This window comes from Mixophyes fleayi, chromosome 6, assembly GCF_038048845.1.
Source record: "Mixophyes fleayi isolate aMixFle1 chromosome 6, aMixFle1.hap1, whole genome shotgun sequence".
Lineage (NCBI taxonomy): Eukaryota > Metazoa > Chordata > Amphibia > Anura > Limnodynastidae > Mixophyes > Mixophyes fleayi.
The window spans coordinates 20128869-20154142 of NC_134407.1; the positions used below are offsets into that span (position 1 = coordinate 20128869).

Sequence of the window (25274 nt, forward strand, 5' to 3'; positions counted from 1 at the left end):
ATTTAATAATTATAGGTCACATTGGTATGAAACAACCTTTTAGAAAATATAATTGGCTTTGAACCAACGCTATGTAAGACTGAAAATAAAATCAAAACCGTTTTCTGGAGACCTTAGAAAAAGATGCTGACATATCCAGAGGCTAGAATGGGTTACACAGCTAAATACGCTCTCTTACCATTTCACATTAGTTATGCTATGGTAATTTCTCTGAAATTAGGTTATACTATACTGTATACGCTGAGAGCTACAAAAATACTACAATACGATTGCTCCGCTCTGAATCTTTAGCTTTTTTAATAAAGTTTTATATAGAAACAAATAATTAAAAAAAAAGGGTTGATGACCTGTTGGCCTAGTATACATAACAGGACATGTTATCTATTGATCCAATTCATTGAGGTAGATTGTGCAGAGTTTCCCAGGAATATGGCAGTATGCAGCAATTAACTTTCAAATACATTTCTGAGTGAACACAGTTGTTCTAACAATGAAGAAAAGAGAAGATGGCACAATCCACGTTAATATAACATTAACATTTCATGAACATAACTTTCCAGTTAAAATGCCGGTTGAATTACACATTTGGGGCTGTAAACATAATTTAGAGAAAGCCAGATTTGAAGTTCTACTGTTGCATACTTCTCATACTTCTAACACTATTATGTAGCCGTAAGATGTATTCAAATTATTAAATCAATGGTTAGACTTTTATTCCTTTGAAAGTATAACTATTCACTGCTTGTAACGGTGTAACATTGAAATGTTAATGAAAATTTGCACAAGAAAATGAAACAAGCTTTGAATTTCATGATGGTTTAATTTGAAATCCATGTTTGATAAAGCCTCTCTTTGTGATGCAAATACCTAATTTCTTCTTTTGTGAGCTTGAGAATGTCCTTAAAAGAACAAAACAATCAGGCGAGGTCAGTTTCATGTCACACATTGTAGAACACACTGGACTGTCCGTTACCCGCTTTCTGATTAACCACACATAGTTGGGGTAAGTGTTTCCTGTTTCTCGAATTTATGACCACTGTATCATCATCATCATCATTTATTTATATAGCGCCAACATATTCCGTAGCGCTTTACAATTGGGGACAAACGTAATAAACTAATAATAAACTGGGTAAAACAGACAAAGAGGTGAGAAGGCCCTGCTCGCAAGCTTACAATCTATGGGACAATGGGAGATTGACACATGAGGTTAAGTATACATTTTGCATCTTGGCCGAGCCAGACTGCAAAGGTAAGGTGACTCATAAGCTAAATGATCCTGTCACACAACAATGTTGGTCCGGGGGTAGTTGTCTTCTGTGAAATTGTGTAACAGGCTAAAGGTAGTGAGGTTAAGATGGTGGTTGAGGAATATTATAAGCTTGTCTGAATAGGTAGGTTTTCAGAGAACGCTTGAAAGTTTGTAGAACAGAGGAGAGTCTTATTGTGCGAGGGAGAGAGTTCCATAGAGTGGGTGCAGCCCGAAAAAAGTCCTGTAACCGGGAATGGGAGGATGTAACGAGGGTGGATGAGAGACGCAGATCTTTTGCAGAACGGAGTTGCCGAGTTGGGAGATATTTTGAGACAAGAGAGGAGATGTATGTTGGTGCAGCTTTGTTGATGGCCTTGTAGGTTAGTAAAAGTATGGCCAAGAAAACATAGATGTGGGATTCTGCAGTATAATCCAGTTTTCCGGCACCATGTCTGTTACGCTCACCTATTCAGCAGCAAAGCACACTGGGAATTTAAAATGTTGAAAGCAGTGTGGATTTTTTTCTTCACATTTTTTTTTTAAACTATTATCCTTGTATAACTCTATGAGCTCATATTTTTCCCTTACTTTGGCTTGAACAGCCTACAGTTATAAACCTGCTTTATTACTCATAGGATGTATATAGCTTTATACCGTGATTGTTCCAATGATCTGACTGGTTACAGATTGGTCTGACACTATGAATGTTCTAAGACTAATTGGCTGCAGGTCGGCCTATTCCTATGAATTTTCTGATTGGCTATAGGATGGTCCAGCTTTGTTAACATTCTAATATTCTGATTGGCTACAGGTTGGTCTACAGCTAACCAGAAACAATGTTATACTTCTGCTTGAATCTGAGTGCTAACATTGTCCGGAGCACTGAAGGGCTAGAGGAACTCTGGAGGCAGTTGGAGAGGCACGGTGTATAGGACATGAATGGTATTTTCTTATTATAGTGTACCTCAGGGGTGGATATAGATTTAGCAGAGCCCCACCCCCTCCTTCCCTCTGCTTGTTGAATAGGCTGCACATGGCAATTGAGAAGCAGGCAAGGATGATGCCTGCCCGCTCCGATTGTGGTGGTGGTGACTGGGGGGGGGCACAATTGCCTCTAAATTAGAAAATGTGTACCAGTCCATTACACACACTGTGACTTGCTGTCCATGAGAATGCAGTAGGACACAAAGGGGTAAATTTGCTAAAAATCATATTTGTCTGCGCCTTTAAACCGCCACACATCGCCGGTGGTTTAGTCCACTCCAAAGCACCATATTTACTATAGGGCGGTTTGAGGCTGTGATGTAAAATGCCTGGCGGTGTGTGGCGGATTGAAAAAACTAAACCGCCAGCGGTTTGGCCAAAATCGCCATCCAAACAGCCAGGAAAAAGACACAGTTTATCTATACCTGCTTCTGATTGGTTTGGTAGCTCAACCATGTTGTCTGAGCTATACTGTCATTCAGAACATAAGAGGAGGCATTATTAACATATAAATTATGGGGGGCAATCATTAATTAATTAATTTAATTAATTTATGTGGGCATATTTTATTTTTCATTATGTTAAGGTGACAATATTATTGTATTATTATATCATGGGGGCACCATGTAGTGCCACATGAGTGCATCATAAATAATTATCAAATAGTATTGCCCAGTTAATATACTATAATTAATTTAATTAATATAATTATATGTTCATATTTCCCCAGAATATAATACAATAATATTGTCCCAATAATATAATGACAAATACAATTTGCCCCATAAGTTAATTATAAATTAATTTTGCCCCTTAATCAATAAATAATGATTGCACCCATAATATGTATCAATGGTGCTTTCTCTTATGTTCTGAATGGCCAGATAGCTCAGACACAATGCAGAAATCTCACCTCGCACAACCACCTTTTTTGGTATGGCCGTTTGGATGGCGGTTTTGCAAACCCAGAACATTAAATCCGGCAGTTTGTGTTCATCATTAAAATCGGGATAGAGTTCTGTTAGGTGGTGGTTTCTAAAAACGTTCATTCTGCTGTTTTAATGGCGGTTGGGCCTTTAATAAATCCTGCGGCTTCAAAGCGGTCAGAAAAACGTCTGAAAACTGGTGGTTTCATCAAAAGTAAATTTGACCCAAAGTCTTTCTCATGAAATTGGCTGATTCTCCTGTCTGGGAGTTTGAAGGGCATATAGTGTGGTTGAGGTTTTCACAGGAGAATTAGAAGATAAAGAGAAATTAAATGAAACCAATTCTATTGAGACAGTTTAAGTGTAATTTATTATCCGTGTCCACAATAAGCCAAGTACACACTGGAGCGTTTACATCCAATAATCGGCCAAAGCAGCCGACTTACGACACAATGGTCGAAAGTTCCAAAGTGCCGATTGTCGGCTCATTTGGTTGGTCGTACTGTTTAATATTTTCCTACTAATCCACCTAACAATCAATAAGTTTCTGATCGATCAATGACCAAGTGCGATAGTTCCTCGAGCTGCGACTCCTTTGGGGGCGTGTGTATGGTAATTTCTGATGCCTGTCCCAGTCCTACGTGGTGCGGTGTCTGCGCATCACTCATTTGGTAATTAGGTGGTAAAGCAATAGCAGGTGTATATTGCATTAATGTGTATAGCATATGTCTGCCAGTTTAATTAGAAACCTTTGTCAGTGTAGTGTTATAAAAAAACAATGTTATATTTACATGTGTATTGCTTATGTCTGCGTCCTTAATTATAGCTATGTGTCACTTTATTGTACACTCAGTACACAAAAAAGGTTGTGGTCCGTATCTCCTGCAGCAGGGACATATAAGAGAGTGTGTCTCTCCTCTTGAACCACTCTTTGGTCCAACACAATCTATTCTTTCTCCTTCCTTCCCTTCAGGTCGATACTTACAGTCTTCTTGCCACAGTGAGCAGAACAAGAGCAGTTAATTGTAGTTCTTCAACAGTGTCCATATTAGTAAAAAAATTTTTGTTTATGTGTGGTTGCGAATGTACGTACACTGTACACACGCTAATGAATGTATGAAGAAAAAGTGTTACCTTCACTTTTTATGAGGTTTGGGGTGGTTACTATTGAACATGCTCTGCCCCTTATTTAAATTTTTTGGGGATATCGTTACATGGACCTCATAAGTCGTTTCAGTGTGTACAAAATTGTCATTCGTTAATCATCTAAAACGTGACTAATGTGTACGCATTAATCGTCAGAACGACCGGACCTAACACACGTTGGTCAGAATATTCTTCAGTGTGTACCTAGCCTTAGCTGTATATGTAAATGATCATGGTATAACACTGTAAGTTTCGTCCATTGTCACATTCAGCCCGTTATCCTCTCAGTGCTCTACTGCAGTTAATCATTTGCCTATAATAGCTCGGTAAATCTGTTAAATAAATACAGGCTCTGAAAAAAGGTATAAATAAGGATTCTACCAGCTTCACTTTCCAAGAACTCGTATATACTGTCAAAAAATGTCATAGCTTGTGATACTCACTCCGTGTCCTTGGCATTTAACAGCACAGTCGTGGATGCCAAATATGCTGGTATTCTGACACTGGCGGTTCAGACAGATCTAAAAGTAAAGTAAAAGTTATCTGTAATGAATCACATAAATATAATCTGCAAGATTCTTCTCATAACATTCTGGACAAATGGGGAAGGGGGGGGGAGGGGCAACAAAATATTGGAAATATATTCATATCATAGACATATTCTTGTTGCCATTAAATCAGGAGTTATTTCTTAGTGGTGGATTTAATGATGATTTGCAGATGATAAGTATCATCTGCAAGTACCTGGAGATTGGAAGTAAAGTCCTACATCAGGATGAGATCTCACCATGTTTGGATGTGAGCTGGAGGAATCAGGGGGGTTAACTGAGGTTGTCTCCCGGCAGAAAACCCCTCACATCCACCTTCCCACCAAGTAGTGGTTAAGTGGGGGTCCATCTACTGGGACATCCACCAATACATTAACTGAAAGGTGTTTGTCCATGAATGCCGTTGGCACAGAAAAACTTTTAAACCGTGTAGGCATTCCGTATCGAGGACTGAATAAATAAATCCGCAGCTTGTCATGTGACAGCCGCGGCCCCAGTCAAACTTGCTGTACCTAGAGGAGTGGTCAGGGAACAGGGGTAAATTACCCCAAATGGGGTAAAAATGAAATTTCTGGGGGTAATGCTGCCGATTCACATGGTGTCAGTTGGATTGTAGACCCCTTTAAATGTGAAATTGCTGTTGTACCAGAAGAGCCTTAAGGGTTGGCAGAGACACTTCTTGAGCTTTGATGCAATAATGAAGCACGTATTGCATTTGAAAACAAAGCAGATCTGTCATATTTTTGGATGTCAACAGCTGCAAAAGGCATTCAAAATTGCACATGAGGAGGCAGTCAAAAAGTTGCTGCCTTTTGCAACAACCTACCTTTGTGAACAAGGATTTTCCACTCTAACGAACATAAAAACAAAGCAGAGAAAATCGATTGGACGCTGAAGACTGTATCCAAATTGCTCTGATATCAAAATGCCCCAATATTGATCCTCTCGTATCAAAAATGAAGCAACATCATTTCTCCAAAACCTGAAGTTTTGAAGTTGAAGCTTTCAAAGAAATTTTGAATAGATTCAATAAAATTTTTAATTCCAATAATTGATAATATATGATTTCCTTCCTTTCAAATCAAGGGGGTAACATCGGCGTATCTAAATATCTTTTGGGTTAAAAGGTAAAAAAGTTTCCTGACCCCTGATCTAGAGGCTCAGCTGTCCAGTGTCCATTATTGGAACAGCACCTAAATGGTATTTGAGAGTTAACAAAGCATTAATTAGTGTTACAGCCCCTTTAAAGACTCAGCTATGGAATAAGAATAGATACAGAGAATTACATCCAGCAAACCAAAGTGAAATTGTCCCAAAAATACAGCAAAACGCAATGCAAAACGCAACTTACACCTTACAAATTAAAAATAAGTGGGTCTGTATACTTTTCCTAGTTATAACAGATAGATCAAAGAAGAAAAGTAAAACAATATTTAATAAGAACTGAAGACTTACACCGGGCATACAACGAAGTAGTACTGAGATGCTGGTCAGAATTAAAAAAAAATAGACCTGCATGTCACCAATCATACCGTCAGCTACGAAGCCGCGTCCATAAACCCACCCAACTAATATTAAATAAGAATCTAAAAACATGAACAGTGTCTAATGAAATAACAGGGAAATTCATTTTCACCAACTGCATTAATTTGATGTCACTTTTTTCTGCTTAGTTAAATTAATTTTTGATAGTTCACATAAATATATACTTGAAAAAAAAATAATAATGATGTTCTGAACTGAGCAATTAAGAGCTGCCTGGAAACGGAGCTTTCGCACAGTTCAGAAATAATACGAGAGCTGATATATTTAAATGGACTAGAAATTAAACACAATTACCCAGTATCTCTTCATGATAGGGAGTTAAGTCAACGCCGCTGATAAAGATTAGGGTTGCAAGGCACAATTAGCGGGAAGTCACATTATGACAGGGCCAGTCGCATAGGTTTAATCAGAGGACACAAAGGTACGCCCCAATGGGGATATTAAATCTCAGATGATTAGAATGTGATAGGCAAAAGGGATTATGTCATATTAAAATGAAAAAGGAGGATGACCTATAGAAATGAAAACAACAATACAAGCCGGATGATTCTGTTAGATCTTAATAACAAAGAACATCGCAGACTGTAAACAACGGCAATAATAATTAGTGGCAGACAAGTAAAAATGTCCTTACACGTCAACAATAATTCTTCATTAGAGAACGCGTTTCCGTGGAACAAGTTAACAAAACGTTTAGGTTATATTGAAACATCGGTGGGGAAAAATTCTACTTCTACTGTTTATACATACGAGAGTTTTGCCGAATAACATCTGTAATCTGAATTTCCATAGGGCAATGAAACCCAAAAAAAGTAATTAGAATAAATATTTCAAGAAAACTTGTGCATTTGGGATCTGTGTTGGAATTTTTTAATGGATTATTTGAGAAAGAAAATGTTTGTACAATTGAAAACGTCTTAACATGTGCACCTATTATTAGAATGATCTAATCAACCAAATGTAAAATGCTTGTATCACCCACCACAGGGGGAAGCAGCTATTTCGTGGACTGAACCAGCCCATCAATCGCTAGGAAAAAGTGATTAAAAAAATTTCTGCCTCCAATGTGTGTACCTATAAGTAAACTCTTGGGACCTAAGTCATTAAAGAGAGCAAAGCATAAAAAAGGAGTAACTTTGCACCTGGGCAAAACCATGTTGCATTGGAGGGGAGGTCAATTTAAAAGGTGGCGATACATTTATAGTTGGGATAGGACATGTCCTAGATCAGTGTTGGCTAACCTGTGACACTCCAGGTGTTGTGAAACTACAAGTCCCAGCATGCTTTGTCAATATATAGCATCTTATTGCTGGAAGGGTATGATGGGACTTGTAGTTTCACAACACCTCGAGTGTCACAGGTTAGCCAACACTGGCCTAGATCAACTTTAAATTTCAGTGTAAAAATAAAGCTATCAAGTATTTGTGTGCTACATGAAAAACAGCCAGTATTTATCTTATGTGCAAAATAATAAACTAATTTGCACCCCTTGCATTGTAACATGGTTTGTCCAGGAGCAAACTTACTCCTTTTTTGCCTTGCTCTCCTTAATGACTCAGGCCCTTGGTGTCCAGCTGTTGAAGCACGCTCTGCTGGAGTCACAATACCCCCTGCACTAAGCCAGTGAAGTGTTAATCAGCTTTGAGCTATTCATAGAGTGGATGCACTCGGTGGATAATCCTGTAGGCTGGTCCGACCAGCTCTCCACATCCTATACAATGCCTCAGTTGTGTCTAAAGTTATCACATTTTATGCTCAGCAGGCAAAAGGATGCTTGAAATCATCTATGCCCAAAGACATGGGAAACGTACATGAAAATGCATCACACCAGCAAAACCATTCTTATGGAACTTGGAAATGAAACACTAAACTACACTTCTCCACTTTAGTGAATGATCTAACTAGGTTGAAGTATACAGAACCAATGCCAGTCGCCTACACACATTTGAGACACTCATGTGTGGCTGATCCAATATCATCATAATTTTTTTTTTTTCCGTTAGTGAAAAACCAAATATGTTTAAAAATGCTAAGCACTGGTTTACAGGAGAAGTTAGGGAATTAGAGAGGCCACAGGCACATTTTGCAGGGCTATATCTATCATCGCTGCACTAAACGACTTTGTTATCCAGAGAGATCGTTCTGGCCGTTCTCTGGACGTTTCGATTCGGAGAACAGTGCCTGGGTGGGACTGCACAAATATGACTTTTGAAGCCAAAAATCTCCTTCAAACTATGCCCTCATTTGTGTCACTAGAGAAAAGCCTGGAATATGTAATTGGCTTCCACTCCCTAATATCCAGTTATCAATGTTTATCAACGTCACACCCACAATCTGGCTGGTTTCCGTACTGGATGACCTGGTCTTCCACGTTGATGTTGTGTCTTTACTGTGCATAATTTATAAAGGAGTCTGTAACTCATTGTTTAAATCAATAGTGCCATGGAGAAGTACTAGAAATAAAACTCCAGATCAGCCTTGAAACTATTACAGAGATTTTTATGTAATATCTGTAACATGTAGCAAGTGAGCCATTGTAGACTATTAAGTGTAGTAAAAAGAAAATGTAACGTAGACATCATGGGGTATATTTACTAAACTGCGGGTTTGGAAAGGTGGAGACATTGCCTATAGCAACCAATCAGATTCTAGCTGTCATGTATTTCGTACATTCTAGAAAATGACAGCTAGAATCTGATTGGTTGCTATAGACAACATCTCTACTTTTTCAAACCCGCAGTTTAGTAAATATATCCCCAGGTCTCATATATCCCAGACAAGGGTCTTGGGTCTGTATAACTTAACTTTGTTTCTAAGCCACACTGTAAGGTCGCTGTACTAGGGTGGTGATTGCCGTGGATTACAGAGCAGGTTTTACACAGCTGCACCAGTTTATAAATACTCCCCCATATCTAGGACACTCACTTTTCCATGTCCACATTTAGTGCCAGCTAGAACTAGCCCTGGGTCCGGCATATCATCCCCCAGATACACATGGGTACCGCGGCACAGGATTTTGCCACCTTCTTGCAGGGGAATGTTCGTTTCTATGGAGACGGCATTGGTGCCAATGACAGGCCTGCTGGCACCACCTTGACACTGAATTTTCCCACACTTGGCGTCTCTAGAATCAGAAACAAAACACCATCAAATAGAACATCTCTGGTACGTAGCGTCACCCCATAGTCATAGCACAACATAAACCCCGACCTACCTGCTTTCACACTTCATAAAAGATCCGGCAGAGTCTTTCCCGCAGTTTCCATAGGGATCTCCCGCGTTGTTGACTCTCTCAAAACAAATACCTGGGGCGGGTTTAGCACCTGAAATATCAGCATATGAGCCACGTGTCAGTCAACTCTAAACAACATATATCTTGAGTTCCTCAGAAGGTGACACTTGTTAGAGAAAATAAAATGATTGCAAATTTAGTTAAGAGATTTGCAAGATCAAAATAAATGCTGGATTAATTAGTAAAGATAATAGCAAAGCCATCTAACAGATTCCTTTGAGCCAGTAATGCAGCGACATAGCTATGCTTCAATAAAGCTTTGTCATGTAAAGGAATTTCCATATATATGGAAGGGACAGAATCTGCTTTAAAGGGTCAATAATATGGACAAATGGAGATGCCTCTTATCCATTCAAATATGATTTACTTCTACACAGTATTATCATTAGCAGCTGTCTCTAATTTCCAGGCATTCCGCCAGAAAATGTGTGACCTTGGAAATGTCTCTATTGTTTAATACAGTCCAACAGCATAGTACAATTTCTCTATATTGACTGCAATTCCCACTATTTTTATTATCTTGATATTATGAGTAAGATGAGTATCTAAAAAACAAAAGCAAACTAGGATAATCAAGTTCAGTAAACATGGCACGATGGAGATTGTAATGTGTCATCTTCCACCACATTGTTTGACAGATACATCCAAACAGCCCCGATTTCTACGGGACAGTCCTGATTTGCTGTGCTTTTGAGGTGTATCGGGATGGAGTTGTGGATCAAGGCTGGTACTATTTTGTCCCGGTTTTGCATGTATAAATGTTGAGCGTTATGATATTGTGTAACGGGATTACATACAGCTTCTCGTCGAATTGTGTTTCTAATTGATATTTATATGTTTCCAGCTAGACCAGTGTTTGTTTACAGATACATATTGGAGCTGAAATTATTTGTGCTTTTAAATCCAGAAATTTAGAAAATCCTAATTGTATTAAATATATTTCCCTACGCACATAAAATCTGCAGCTCAACAACAGTGGCTATGAGCTCTCAGCACTTTTAAGGTAAATTCAAATTAAAACAAAAGAGGATTGATAAATGAATTCCACACTCTCCTTATCTAAATGGTGGAGGGATCTGGGAGGAAACCATGATGAAATAGTGGCACCCCCTACTCACAGAGCGGGCTACAAAGGAGCGGAATGTGAGACCTGTAATGTCTTTTCTATAAACTACTGTACCCTTATTTTCTGTGCCTACATAGTACACTCAACCAAAAGGAGATAAAAGTCTGAGAGAAAAAGAAAACTATTTGTTTTTTTTCTGCTCAGAGCAATATTTAGGCTTAGCATAAATTGTAGAAGTAAGTATTGAGGCTGGGATCCTTCTAAAATCAGGTCCATTGCTAGAAAGGAACATAAGGGACCTGATTTAGAGTATATAAGGTGCAATTTTGCATGTTGGCTAAACCATGCTGGGATACAGGAGGGGGGAGGCAAATCTAAGCTGTGCAGATTGAGTTTGTTGTTGGGATGTGGGGTGTGTGCCAAATTGTACCTTTCATTAACACACAGTGGATGCTATTATACATTTAGGAGCCAGACACTTTTTGGAGCCAATGGGAGACCTCATCTATATAGGTCTATATCCCAGACCTAAAAGTGGAACGATTTGGAAAGATAAATAACACACTGATTGTTCAAAGTCTGCTGAATAACCACATCGCTGAGCGTGTATGTGTTTGGGGGGAGTAGGTTGGTTCTTAGGGCCTGATTCATTAAGGATCTTAACTTGAGAAACTTCTTATTTAAGTCTCCTGGACAAAACCATGTTACAATGGAAGAGGTGCAAATTAGTTTTCTGTTTTGCACATAAGTCGGGCAGCACGGTGGCGTAGTGGTTAGCACTTCTGCCTCACAGCGCTGGGGTCAAGAGTTCAATTCCCGACCATGGCCTTATCTGTGTGGAGTTTGTATGTTCTCCCCGTGTTTGCGTGGGTTTCCTCCGGGTGCTCCGGTTTCCTCCCACAATCCAAAAACATACTGGTAGGTTAATTGGCTGTTATCAAAATTGACCCTAGACTCTCTCTCTCTCTCTCTGTGTGTGTGTGTGTGTGTGTGTTCGGGAATTTAGACTGTAAGCTCCAATGGGGCAGGGACTGATGTGAGTGAGCTCTCTGTACAGCGCTGCGGAATCAGTGGTGCTATATAAATAAATGTTGATGATGATGATGATGATAAGGTAAATACTGCCTGTTTTTTCATGTAGTACACAAATATGAAATTTAAATTTCAGTGTACAAATAAGCTATCAAGTATTTGTGTGCTACATGAAACAGAATACTAATTTGCACCCCTTGCATTGTAACATGATTTTGTCCAGGAGACTGAAATAAGAAGTTTCTCAAGTTAAGATCCTTAATGAATCAGGCCCTTAGTCTCTATGTTGACCACGAGCATGCTTATTTAAGCTGGGTACACAATACAGAATTTTCCACCAACTTTTTATGCCGAGCGATTTTACATGCGATCGATGTTCCGATCGCTCGGTCCATGGACTGCATACACACTAGCCTTGTTTAGGACAATAAAGGGAAGAGCGGACGTCTCTTTAGCGACTTTTTACAGCCATGTTGTCGTGAGCAATGACTGTAATGTCGTACTCACTGTTGTGGATCGGTCAGAAACTTATACACACTACACAACGGAAACGAGATTGGAACGAAAATATTTAACGGTACGACCAACCAAATGAGGCGACAATCGTCCATTTGGGCAGACTTTCGACCATTGTGTCACAACACACACTGACCCGACTTTTGAACGAGTGGTCGTATGTCTACTGATTGAGCCGATTATTGGACGAAAACCGTGTAGTGTGTCTCCAGCTTTAGTCAGCCAAACTGGTCAGTATTGACCCAATTGGCCAACCACTGCTGTGTGTGCACCATCCTGAGCAATCAAAATCCAAATTGAATTGAATTTGATCCGGCATGATTTAAAATCAGGTTGGCCAATGACCTGCGTAGGTAAGTGGTTAGCATTACTGATCAACAATTAAGTGCTAGGTAACAGGATGTGCTAAATATTCAGGGCAAACTAACAGTTCTATGGAATCTAACCCTCTATCTGTGTCGCTATTGTTCCCAAAATCAGGATCATTCTAATGTTTTAATCAGATTGAATTGTATGTGTAGCAGGCACTATAGGCAAACTGGGCTGAGTAGATCAAATAGCTTTTATCAGCAAACGTCTAGGTTTCTAAACATATCTGCATGTATTTTTCCTTGACAAAAAAAAAAGATTACAAATTTTGCAGGCACGGTAGTGGCTGGGTTAGTACTAAAATAGAGAAGCTAATGTGTTTTATTTTCCTCTGCCTTTCACAACTGTGCTAATTGTTGATAAAAATCAAGACGACATTTTCACTAAGCTTTGCGGCTATTTCTCTGGTCCTTGTATAGGCCATGAAACGTCTAATTTGGTTCCATTAAAGCAGAGAACAGCGTGTTCTTGTACTCTGTTCCCGAGAGCCTACCCAGCATGCTCTTAGAAATAATTGGGGGTTCTTTCAGATTCAACGGGAAAACTTATCTTAAAGAAACGTTGACAAATAGATTAATATTAAGATTAATATTAATCTATTGTGTTTTTCTCTCCAGAATAACGTGTTGATGCTATCACTCTCTCTTCCAGACAAAGGGTAATAGATTTTGTGCTTAATATCACACACAGACACCAGTCCATAATTCTCTATAACCCTCCCAGTATAGTACAAACCTGTACTATATAATTACACAACTTAGAATAGTATAATCTCTATGTTTTCTACCAGAATTTTAAGTGATATTAGAAAACAGTATCCTAACTGGTAAATCTCCAGATTTCCAGGGCATTGCTACATTCACAAAAGGCTGAGAGACTAGACACACAACCATAGCTACCGTAATCACAATTATGAGTTCAATTCCCGACCATGACCTTATCTGTGAGGAGTTTGTATGTTCTCCCCGTGTTTGCGTCTGTTTCCTCCCACACTCCAAAAACATACTGGTAGGTTAATTGGCTGCTAACAAATTGACCCTAGTCTGTGTGTGCGTGTGTTAGGGAATTTAGACTGTAAACTCCAATGGGGCAGGGACTGATGTGAGTGAGTTCTCTGTACAGCGCTGCGGAATTAGTGGCGCTATATAAATAAATGGTGATGATGATGATCTGACCACTGCACGTTATCATAAGACAATTGTACTACACTCAACACAAACATAAGACGCTACACTTAAAAAAACATCCTCCTCAACAACAAAATATCCTTGGAAATTATTTTAGAATATTGGAAACTATGCATACTGTATAATACAGAAATGCATTGGGGGTTATCTAAAATAGAACTAGGCACCAACATTTTCCCTTGCACAAGGCATCCCAAAGACCTAATTTAGGCTTGAGGATGACTGGTAGGTCCTCTGGTAAAGTTAATGGCTGTGTGAAGGCGATGACAATGGTGTTGGACTACAGTATAAATGGCTGACGATATACAAGCGTTATTTGTAACATAACCATTTTGTACAACAAAATTTACACGTAAAGTTTTAATTATCTATTGAGAGGACTTTAAATGACAATTAGACCTTGGACATATCTGTGAATACAATTGGATTCCATTTATTTATTGTAACTTGCATTTAAGTTTCCATTCTGTGAAGAATGTCATGTGAATCGAGACCAGTTAACACTATATAATTTTATATTTTTTCCTATATCCCTAATGATCCCTAGGATCAGTCAATTTACCAACTACAGTTACAATGATGTCCGTTAAATGCGTAAAAAATAAACTAAACAAAAACAACTCTATTATAACGAAATGTATAACAATACACAATACTTATTTCTAAAAAAATAAAGACAACTCTACTGGCTTTTAATATACAGTACATGATTTACAATCATGTATAGCGTAATACCGCAAAGACAGTTTATTAATGGAAAAGTTGAAATCTTTTCTAAAGATGTATCGTTGAACTTTCAAGAAAGAAATAATGCATTTTAAATATAGTATTATATAATAAACCACAGGGAGATATTATAAAACTGCTCGGGCATCAAAATAAAGTGACTATCTTGAGGAAAGCTAAAATGCTAAATTAATTTGGTGTACAGAGGTAATTCCTCATTCTGTTTTTGCTTTCTGTACGGAACATGTCTTGTAAACCGATAATAAAATCAATGCTAGGGAAGCGAGACCTATTCATTTCAGTCTAGTTATAACAGGAAAGCTACAGAAGCTGTCTGAATGTAGCCATGAAATTGGTGGCTTGTAGAAGTATTAACATGGACCTATTTATTACATCTAAAATATATTATATCTATCTATAAAGGTTTTTGAAGTCTGGAAAATATTTCTCAAACGGTCAAAAAAGAATAAATGTGTCAGGTATTCGATATTTCTGTAAGCGGTACAATATCTCTATAGGTGATTTGGTCATAGACTGATCTGTATTACCCAGATGCTCACGGTATGCGGACGTTAGCTAGTCATTCATTTGGTCGACATCAGAAAGTCCACAACATTAGGTCAACAATTCGAATGTAGACAATATTATATGGTTAGGGTTAGGGATATTATTGCTGATCTAATAATACTGTCTACATTTGAATTGTCGACCTAATAATACTAATAATATTAGTTAAATACTGACTGTTTTTTCATGTAGCACACAAATACTTGATAGCTTATTTGTACACTGAAATTTAAAGTTGATATTTGTGTGCTACATGAAAAAAACAGTCAGTATTTAACTTATGTGCAAAACAGAATACTAATTTGCACCCCTTGCATTGTAACATGGTTTTGTACAGGAGACTGAAATAAGGATCCTCTTCATTTAAGATCCTTAATGAATCAGGCCCAATGTCCTTTTTCGGCTAATGTCGCAGTATTGCGGCCAGTAGCATAAACAAAATGTCTCAGTGATGTCACTTGTTCCTAGTGAATTAATTGGCTTCATTTTCCCTAGTGAATATTGGGAAATGTCAGAAAATAGCTGCCACCACTTGGTGAGTCTACTTTAAAATTCAACTTTTCAGATAGTGCCTTATAGGTAGGTGATTATATTTGTCTTTTACATTTGAATATCACAGCCCAGAAGAAGGGATGTACTTTGTAGCTCTACTTTCCTGATTCCGTCAGGAAATATTATTTGATTCCAAAATGACACATCAAAAACAAAAGGTAACGAGAAACTAGGCCAGCTTAGGTGAGTTTAGTCCAACATATTTCCATGAACCTAAATGTTTGTTATTTTTATTACTTAAGAGACAGTAAATAGTGCCTCTACAAAATTCTAGAAAATGACAGTTCCTACAAGAAACATTGAAGACATGCGTCAAGGTCATTCCAACAATCAACAAAACATTCAAAAAATGAAAAAAATATATATTTACTGGGTCTGCAATGACAATGTAACTATTTTTCAAAGACATAAATGAGTTTTTAGCAATTTGTATTGATTGAAGATAGGCGATAATGGGATAACCCTTAGTCTCGAGGGCAGAAGGTTTTCAAGTCATTACTTGTAATAGAGAGTGGATAGTTCTTTGTGTGTGGTGTGCACAGAATAGACTTTTCAATGTTGATCCACAGCTATTAAATGAATACATTTTCCATCATTGCATGTACAGGCCTTGTTATTTTCTAAAGAGCAAACAAAGCTACTATTTAACAATGTATACCAAATGTTATGTATTCTTTTTATTGAGCTGAATAATATACATAATCTAATGAGATTTTTATACTTATGTTAAATCTTTTTCTCTGAGTCATTGGTTAAAGGTGGAGTTTGGGAGCTTTAAATCTTCTTCCAAAAGCCCAAGCTCCTCCACTTCCATACCCAACCACGCCGCCATGACTGAATTTTTCTAGCCAAGTCCCAAGGACAGAACCAGGAGTACAGAACATGAAAGGAGAGAAAAGGGTTCTTCAACAACAGGAATGAGAACCTAACAAGGAGAGCAGTGAAGAACAAGGAACAGAAACAAGAGCATAAAGGGTGGAATTCTAGCATACCCCATTGGACTCTGAGAAAATAATTTAACATACGAATAAACGTAAATATAAAAATCCCATATTTTCATTCATCCATGGTAGATACTAGAAACACTGGGACTTCCCCAAGTTGTCCCTACAGGAGAGCACATCCAGAAGTAGTGGTGTGCAGCACCTTATGTCCAACACGGGCAGCTTGGACGCAAAAATATTGAATCTGTAGATGTTTGTGAAGTTTTGTGAACAAGGGGCCCTCTGGCACAACTGCTCAGACAAGGCCCTGTGCTGCACCTCCCAAGAAGCACCCTCAGATCTGGTAGAATGTGCAGTCATATTTTTGGGAACAGTTTTTACTGACCCACCGTAAACCTGCTGTATTACCGAACAATCTACCTAGCATTGGTCTGTTTAGACGGCAGTCAAATTCTCTACTGGGCATTATAGAGGAGTAAGAGATCATCTGCCCTACTTCACGAGTCCTATGGACATAAGTACTCAAGGACCTTACCATGGACATTGAGTGAAGAAAGTCCACTTTCTCCACTTACCCCTGTCTAAAGTCAGGATTATAATGTCTTAATATGGAACTTGGAAACCACTTTGGGCTGAAAAACTTAGTTGAAGAACAGACCTGTCCTCATGTAAGATGAGAAATGGAGACCTACAAGACAGAGCCCCCAGCTCTGAAACTCTCCTGACGGTGGAGAAAGGTGGTCTTAGAGGTAAGAAACTTCAACTCCATCAAATCTAAAGGTTCCATAGGAAGATGCTGCAAAGCTGTCAGCCTCAGATTGAGATCCCAAGACGCTACTGGGGGGATGTATGGAGTTTGCACATGCATCGCTCCCTGCAAGTAAATCTTCACTTCCGGTAAGATTGACAGTTGTCTCTGAAAGAAAACAGATAGGGCAGAAACCTGAACCTTCAAGGGACTAAGGTTCAAGCCCCATCCAGACCCTCATGCTTGAAGAGGAGTAAATGGGCCAAACAAAAAAGGCAGTTACTTTCACACCAGGATCATTTACTTTCATTTGAAGTCTGAATGAATGAATTACATGTTTCCCTGAAATTATTTTTCTAAAATAGGCAGGCATGAGGTTCATTTAATCAGAGGCCAATTGACCTATCAGTATGTCTTTGTACTGTAGGAGGAAACCGGAGCACCTGTAGGAAACTCAAGCAAACACGGATAGAACACAGAAACTCTGCAAAGATAGAGCCTTGGTTGGAATCAAACCACCGAGCTGCCCTATATAGGACATTTTCTTTACAATGAAAACTTGAGTGAACTGCACGGTTTAATGCTCTGTTTCATAGCTTAATTGTTTAATACAATAATTAAAACAAACTAAAAAAAATTAGAAATACCCTGAAAACAGGACTTGGCTATATCATAACATCGCAAACACTCTGTTCTGCCATTCTCTTGCCAAATGACACATATATAAAAACCTTGTGTGTACCAGTCCCGGATTCATGGTCCGAGCAGCTTCACCCCACCAAAATTCCACCTCTTTTTTCCCTTCCTACCCACCTCTTTTTCCTTCTCAGGAGCTTCACAAGTTGATCAGAGTCTAACTATGTCATGGAAACCATGCCCTCCCTCACATGATATTTTAGAATCTGAAACCCAGGTATCTTCTGAATGTGGTAGCGGCCCCGTACTCTGGTGCTTTCACCTTCTGAGGACAGAACAGACAACAGGGCCGCAAACAAACCCGTGGTTTCTGCCCGTCATTAGACTTCTAGGAGGTCCAATGATGACAGCTCAGCATGACAGCGACTTCCATCAGAACCTCTGTAAACCTCTTGAACTATCCTGGTTCAAGACAAAATCAACACCTGCTTTCCCTATAACAATACAGCTCTTCCAAAGTTTGTTTTGTTTCTTCTTGGTACACAAAGTGCATCTGATATTCCACTTGCAAGCCTCATGGCTCCTCAGCAACATAATGAATTCTAGAACCTCTCTCTCACTAATTAGTTTGGAAGCTAATTAGCATGTTTTCATGGATGATATTCATATTTCTCTCACTCCTTCAATCTCATTTAGGTGTCCTTACTGTAAAACAGAGGCCTTCTGGAGTGAATTATCAGGGGCTTGTTTAACTAGACCTCTGTAGGGTTTGATGTTTTACAAATAGAAATCACCTGGAGCGGGACTGCTAAATGGTCTCAGCAGATGGGAAGATTTCTTACCTCTGGGTGTTGCTGCCTTTAGTACAAAGGGTATTTTGTTAAACTGTGGATCTGCTGCATTTAACATCGATCCGTTTCTCTCTGCATCTGTAAAAGGTTATTACTACAGAATAAAAGACGGGAGAGAATATTTTGACTAATGATAGTGTGCCTGTCACCTGCAGACAGCGGAGGCGGACGTTTTTTGGGCTGAAGCAATATTCATGAATGCTGCATATCAATTTACTAGGCCACACTGATATCACTGGGCCTGATTCATTAAGAAACATAGGCAAGACATTTCTTACTTAAGTCTACTGGACAAAACCATGTTAAAATGTAAGGGGTGAAATTATTTTTATATTTTGCACATAAGTTAAATACAGACTACTTTATCATGTAGCACACAGATACTTGATAGCTTATTTGTACACTGAAATTTAAAGTAGATATTTGTGTGCTACATGAAAAAAACAGTCAGTATTTAACTTATGTACAAAATCTAAAACTAATTTTCACCTCTTGCATTTTAACATGGTTTTGTCCAGGAGACTTAAGTAAGAAATTTCTTGCTTAAGTTCCTCAATGAATCAGGCCCACTGACATCAAACTCATTCCTGATTCAGGGCATAATATCCCAATTCCCAATACATAGTTTTTTTCCAGCTAGAAAATGGCAGCAGTCTAACACACATTAAAGACCATGGGAAAATGATGTCTGTGTCACAAAAGAAGCACTTCAGAGCCACACGTTGAATTTAAGCAGCTAACCCCCTAATGTTGGTGCTATCATTTGGCGCACCGAGGCAGTTGCTTAGGGTGCCAATGGTTAAGAGGTGCCTAATATAGTAAATGAGTAAAATTATGTCAATCATACAGTGTCTTTAATGCCTCCTTGGCATCCACACTCGGAAAGCCGGACTCTCATGAAGGAGAAGCTGCTGCTACTCCATTTCAGTTTTATACTGGGAGTATGGGGCTTGGCTATCATGTCATAGCCAAACACCACACTCCGAGTCTCAGGAGCAGAGGATATCACCCCCACCACCCACCGGCTAAGAAGCAGCGGGGATGGGGGCGAATGCTCGAGGGGGATACCACTTTTGAGGGAAGGGGCGTCGCCACTTTTTAAAGCTGAAATGAGTCCTGCTCAATGCATCAACACAAACATGTACTTATCCTGTAGGGTACAGGACCCTCTTAACTGAACTGGATAGAATCCTGCTCAACACAAGGAAAAACTGTTGTCCCTTTAAAAGTTGAGACACATGGACATCACTGACAGGGCCGAATTAAGGTGGGCCTGTATGCAGTTCTGAAAGATCACCAGTAACGCTTGAGTAAATGCCCCCTGTGTACAGGACTTCCTAAAACAATGCCTTGTGGATTATTTATCTGTTTATGTCAGATGAAGATTCTGTTACTTTACACTTGTGGGCCTTCATAAGCAATCAAAAGCTTGTCTTGAAATCTGTAATTTGCTACAGTGTGATGATGTCAGTTTCTCAGCAGTACAGTGAGCATGGAATGTTCATACTCTCAATAATTCCCATGAATATTCAGAACTGTACAGAAGAATTTCAAGGCACAGTCCAAATGTGTGACAGTAGAAAGGGTGCAGTAAAAGTGGGCATAATAGGATAAAGGTATGGCTGAATGGATTGAAGCTATAACCAAATAAATTTTGCCCTTGATTTGTTTTTTTGAACTGCAATTTTGCCGTGTGTGTGTGTGTGTGTGTGTGTGTATATATATATATATATATATATATATATCTATCACTGTGTACTTACTGGGTCTGAGTCTTCTAGATTTCACATCATACTTTACAGTCAGTTTATGTTATTTCTTTCAAGTGTATTTACAACCAAGTAAGTGAAGCTTTACAAGATATATTACCACTTCTCTTACATTTGGCATATTATATACACCCATTTTCACCAGTTATCTGGCTTTTTTCCCAATGATAAATATGCCCCCAGATTAAATGGCTTTCCATTACAATAGCTAGCTGCACATAGGAAGTGATAAACTTCAACCAAATAAGTACTGTTACCTAAAGTACATAAGGGAAGGATTCCAAGATTAATTCTAAGAAGGAAAACATGACCTTTAAAGTAATACCTACGATATTCCAGGTCACATGTGTATATCGCACCCTATTATTATTTTACAACCCTAATCTCATACACATTGATAATCATTGAGTTGTTTTTATTGACATTAAAATATTTATAGTGAACAGTTATATTTAATAGATCACCATTGTACACTGTCAGATGCAATAGAAATGAGAAATGCATCATAAGCATAACATAACCCTACACTAGTAGATACAATACTGTAATATTATTTTATATTATATTGTGCGTCTGTAGTAAAGATACATCATACGCATAGCTAAACACTTGCAAAGTGCTACTAAATAAATGAATGTTGTTGATGATGATGATGATAAGTAGATACATTAGACTTCTCCGGCTCCTTTCAGTTCAATGACATTGAGCTATCAGATACAGCAGGTATGGGAAATACACCTACTAGTTCTACAAGTTACAGTATGCCCAAGCAGTCAATCTTGTTTGTCTGTAAACGATTACCCTGGCACCTTTTGGCTAGGATTAAGTGTAATATCTTCCCTAGTAAGGGGGGAGGGTCACCACTCTCTGAAAGGGTGGGCTGACTTGGTCTAATGCCAGAAGGCAGGTGGTGTTCTGAGCCCGAGGTGTCTGTGTTTCCAGGTGATAGGACCCGGAGGTGACTAGAAGATGCACTGGTGGTGGTGAGAGCCCTCTCTTCTCACAGTGTAAGACACCGGCACAATGCACTAGTTATCTCTGCATCACTATTTATTTCTTGGTCCTGGCCCTTTGGACCAAAATTATATTTAAACCCCACCAGCTATTAGGTATTAGGCTGGAGCCTACGGCTACTTCTTTATTTTTTATTTATTGACATCTAGCACTTAGCATTTTTTGCACTTTATTCATGTTTATCATTTTTTTATTCTCACGTGGGGAGTTTGGGTATAGACCCTTATGGGCGACCCTCTCTCCTAGTTGTCGGAGGCTCACACCTTATGAGGGATAGCTGAAAACCAGTTCCCTGGGGGAAGCCTCGGCTTACCTTGGGGTAAAGGGGACTGTCCAAGCCTTACGGTGGTGATACCAAAGACCCTTTCCCCCTAAGGGACCTTATGGCTCTGGGGGTTCAGGAATTAAAGGGGCCCCCTTAGCTTCGGTGATGGGGGGACCAAAGAACTGTGTCCCCTTAAGGGGATTTATGACTCAGGGGATTGGGGATGAATGGGGCCCAAGCACAGACTTTTACTGGCTGGATTCCCAAAGATAATTCCTTTTTGAGCTGGTTTCACCTAATGACAGGGAGACCCATGATGCAGGTCTCTGTGTTATAGCATGACCGACCCATCCTAGTTTAGCCTGGTGCTTGTAGCCACTCTTGCAGGGGGACCCAGCACCCATTGTCCCTCTACTTTAGCCCAGGCTATAGCACTGGTGCTGGTTATTCAACGTTACCCCTGTTTTAGTTATTTTTACAGGGAATTGTATTTTAGAATAAATTACTTTCACAATGTGCTGTAACGGTCCCCCAAGTACCGTTGTAGTACCAATACTGGTACTACAATGAAGAATTGTATCTCTGGGAATGGTGCTAAGCAGTAGAATCATGACTCGCCGGAGTCAATTTAAGGCTTTGCTACATCTGTATTTTTCCAGGTTTTCTTCATTCCACCTCTCTTCACCCATGTTACACCAGTCTGATGAATTATGTCATTTTCAGGAAAAAAGAGAACATAAAGGGTCTCCTGAACTCACACAACACTGTGGAGATACAAATATTATACAATGTGGGCAGCACAGTGGCCTAGTGGTTAGCACTTCTGCCGCACAGCACTGGGGTCATGAGTTCAATTCCCGACCATGACCTTATCTGTGTGGAGTTTGTATGTTCTCCCCGTGTTTGCGTGGGTTTCCTCCAGGTGCTCCGGTTTCCTCCCACACTCCAAAAACATACTGGTAGGTTAATTGGCTGCTAACAAATTGACCCTAGTCTGTCTGTCTCTGTCTGTGTGTGTGTGTTAGGGAATGTAGACTGTAAGCTCCAATGGGGCAGGGACTGATGTGAGTGAGTTCTCTGTACAGCGCTGTGGAATTAGTGGCGCTATATAAATAAATGGTGATGATGATGATGATACGATGGGCACGCAGACTGTATACTACCTGTGTCTTCCTCTTATTCCCAGCTGTATGACTTGTACAGCATTTTCCTTCATGGATTTCCATCCCTCACTCTCCCAGAACCTTGCAGAGTCTCCAGACCTTCTTCAAGCAGCTGGACCAATAATGCCTCTACTTCATTGACCATTATGACACTTCCATATACTCATCAGATATCACTGCCGTGCCTTACAATGCTCACATACTACACCGATTCCTATTAAACTTAACAACGCCCCTCTCATACCATAGAGATCCCCAAGTGGTTTTTGGTTGAGATCCCTCTCCTAGGACCCTCGTCAGTAGCCGATTACGGTCATAAGTACAAGAATGAGGAGTATTGATTCAGGCAGCCGGGCCTGTGAGAGCTTGAGGTATCTTATGACTGTAGCAGTACAATATTATACATACAAACGCAGGATGTATTCTGGAGGCAACAAACTGCTGCTGAACTCAGTGTAATGTAACACATCACGGTCAATGAACTTCCTGTAAGTCATCCTCTGTCCCAAAAGCCATTTTCAACTATACAAGCAGTATAACATCATAAAGTGTCATAAATCAATTAAACATATCTATATTGCTGCTATGCTGAATGTTGCTCAATTTTATTTTTCCCTTTGACATATCATTGACCTGAAGGTTAATTGGATAATGGTAAATGAAAAGATTACTTGATTTACAGTCTAAATTTCTTCAAATATTTTATCAGTGGATCGGTTATCATTCGCCTGTGTCCTTTGATGACTCTTTGTAATCCATTTCAACTTATATTATATGAACACGTTGTCACACATAGTGGTATATTTATCTAAGGGTGGAAAAAACATTTTGCAGAAGGACACTGGTGTTTTCACCAGAGAAAGCACTTTTTCCCTCTTCACGCAATGTATTAATGGGTTTACAGCTGGCGCTAACATCATTACCACCGCTGCTAACCCTGCTGGCGTTAAGTACCACTGGTACTTGCTGAAGATAGCCCTTTTGCATGGGGGAAAAAAGTAGTATTTAGGAAGGATGGTTTTAACAGAAAGAATAGCTTTATAAAAAGATCTGTTTATTATTAATGCAATAGTGTACTTTTTCTTTCTGGTTGGGTCTTCATAAAATGAATGCCCATCTCCAGAAAACAAGAGATATTTATAAGAATAACTAACTCTTATCTCTGAATTGTACCATTCCACTGCCATGGGCAGCACAGTGGCCTAGTGGTTAGCACTTCTGCCTCACAGCACTGGGGTCATGAGTTCAATTCCCAACCATGGCCTTATCTGTGTGGAGTTTGTATGTTCTTCCTGTGTTTGCATTGGTTTTCTTCAGGTGCTCCAGTTTCCTCCCACACTCCAAAAACATACTGGTAGGTTAATTGGCTGCTCTCTAAATTCACCCTAGTCTGTGTGTGTTAGGGAATTTGGACTATAAGCTCCTATGGGGCCAATGGGGCAGGGACTGATGTAAATGAGTTCTCTGTAAAGCGCTGCGGAATTAGTGGCGCTGTATAAATAACTAATGATGATGATGTTCTCTTTGACTTAGCATTCAACCCTTTCTTCCCCATTTCTAATCTCGCTTTGTTTTTCCGAGTGTTACTGTTTCTCTGTCTTTTGCTTGTTCGCATATTGTGTAATAAAAATAATTAAAAAAAGAAACTACAACAAAGTGTAGCACAACCTCTCAAGTGTCCGACACTGACAGCTGTTCCTCCAATGTGAATTAAGTTAAGCCCCAATGAGCTGAAAACCTCTGCAGTGTTAAAGAACTGCTACATTCTAACATAAAGAACAATGAGTTGGAGAATATGAATGCTGAGTTCTGTAAGCCATGGAGAATACATCAAGCACATAGAATGCCGGAGACATGTATCAGCCATACTGAGAATTAAGGTTATTCGTAAAAAGAGCTCTGGACGACTGCTGGCTGCCATCCCAACTCCATGTTTACAATGATGGTTTTTAAGCAATTTTTGGTTGAGTGATTGTGAATTTTTCAAATAGGAAAATCAAGCACGGGCTTCAGAACACTACAGTAAATGGGGGGGGGGGGGGGGGGGGGCGTGTGCAGGAAATAGACTTGGTTTACATTTAAGTTACACACAGAGCAATTTGTCTGCAAGCGTGAATTGAACATGACCTGTGAAGGTTAGACTGTCTGGGATGAGCAGTGAATGTCTCATTGAATG

At 39.3% G+C, this 25274-nt stretch overlaps 1 protein-coding gene across 6 annotated transcripts in view; it reads right to left on the minus strand.

Annotated features, from left to right (window-relative positions):
- ADAM12 (ADAM metallopeptidase domain 12) overlaps nt 1-25274 on the minus strand; it is a 399327-nt gene that overhangs the window by 29326 nt on the left and 344727 nt on the right. For all 6 annotated transcript variants that reach the window (XM_075215979.1, XM_075215980.1, XM_075215982.1 and 3 more), the window contains 3 exons: nt 9616-9724; nt 9327-9525; nt 4752-4829 (listed from right to left, as the gene is read on the minus strand). In XM_075215979.1, coding sequence (XP_075072080.1) covers nt 4752-4829; nt 9327-9525; nt 9616-9724 — 386 coding nt within the window. The remainder of the gene's footprint in view (nt 1-4751; nt 4830-9326; nt 9526-9615; nt 9725-25274) is intronic.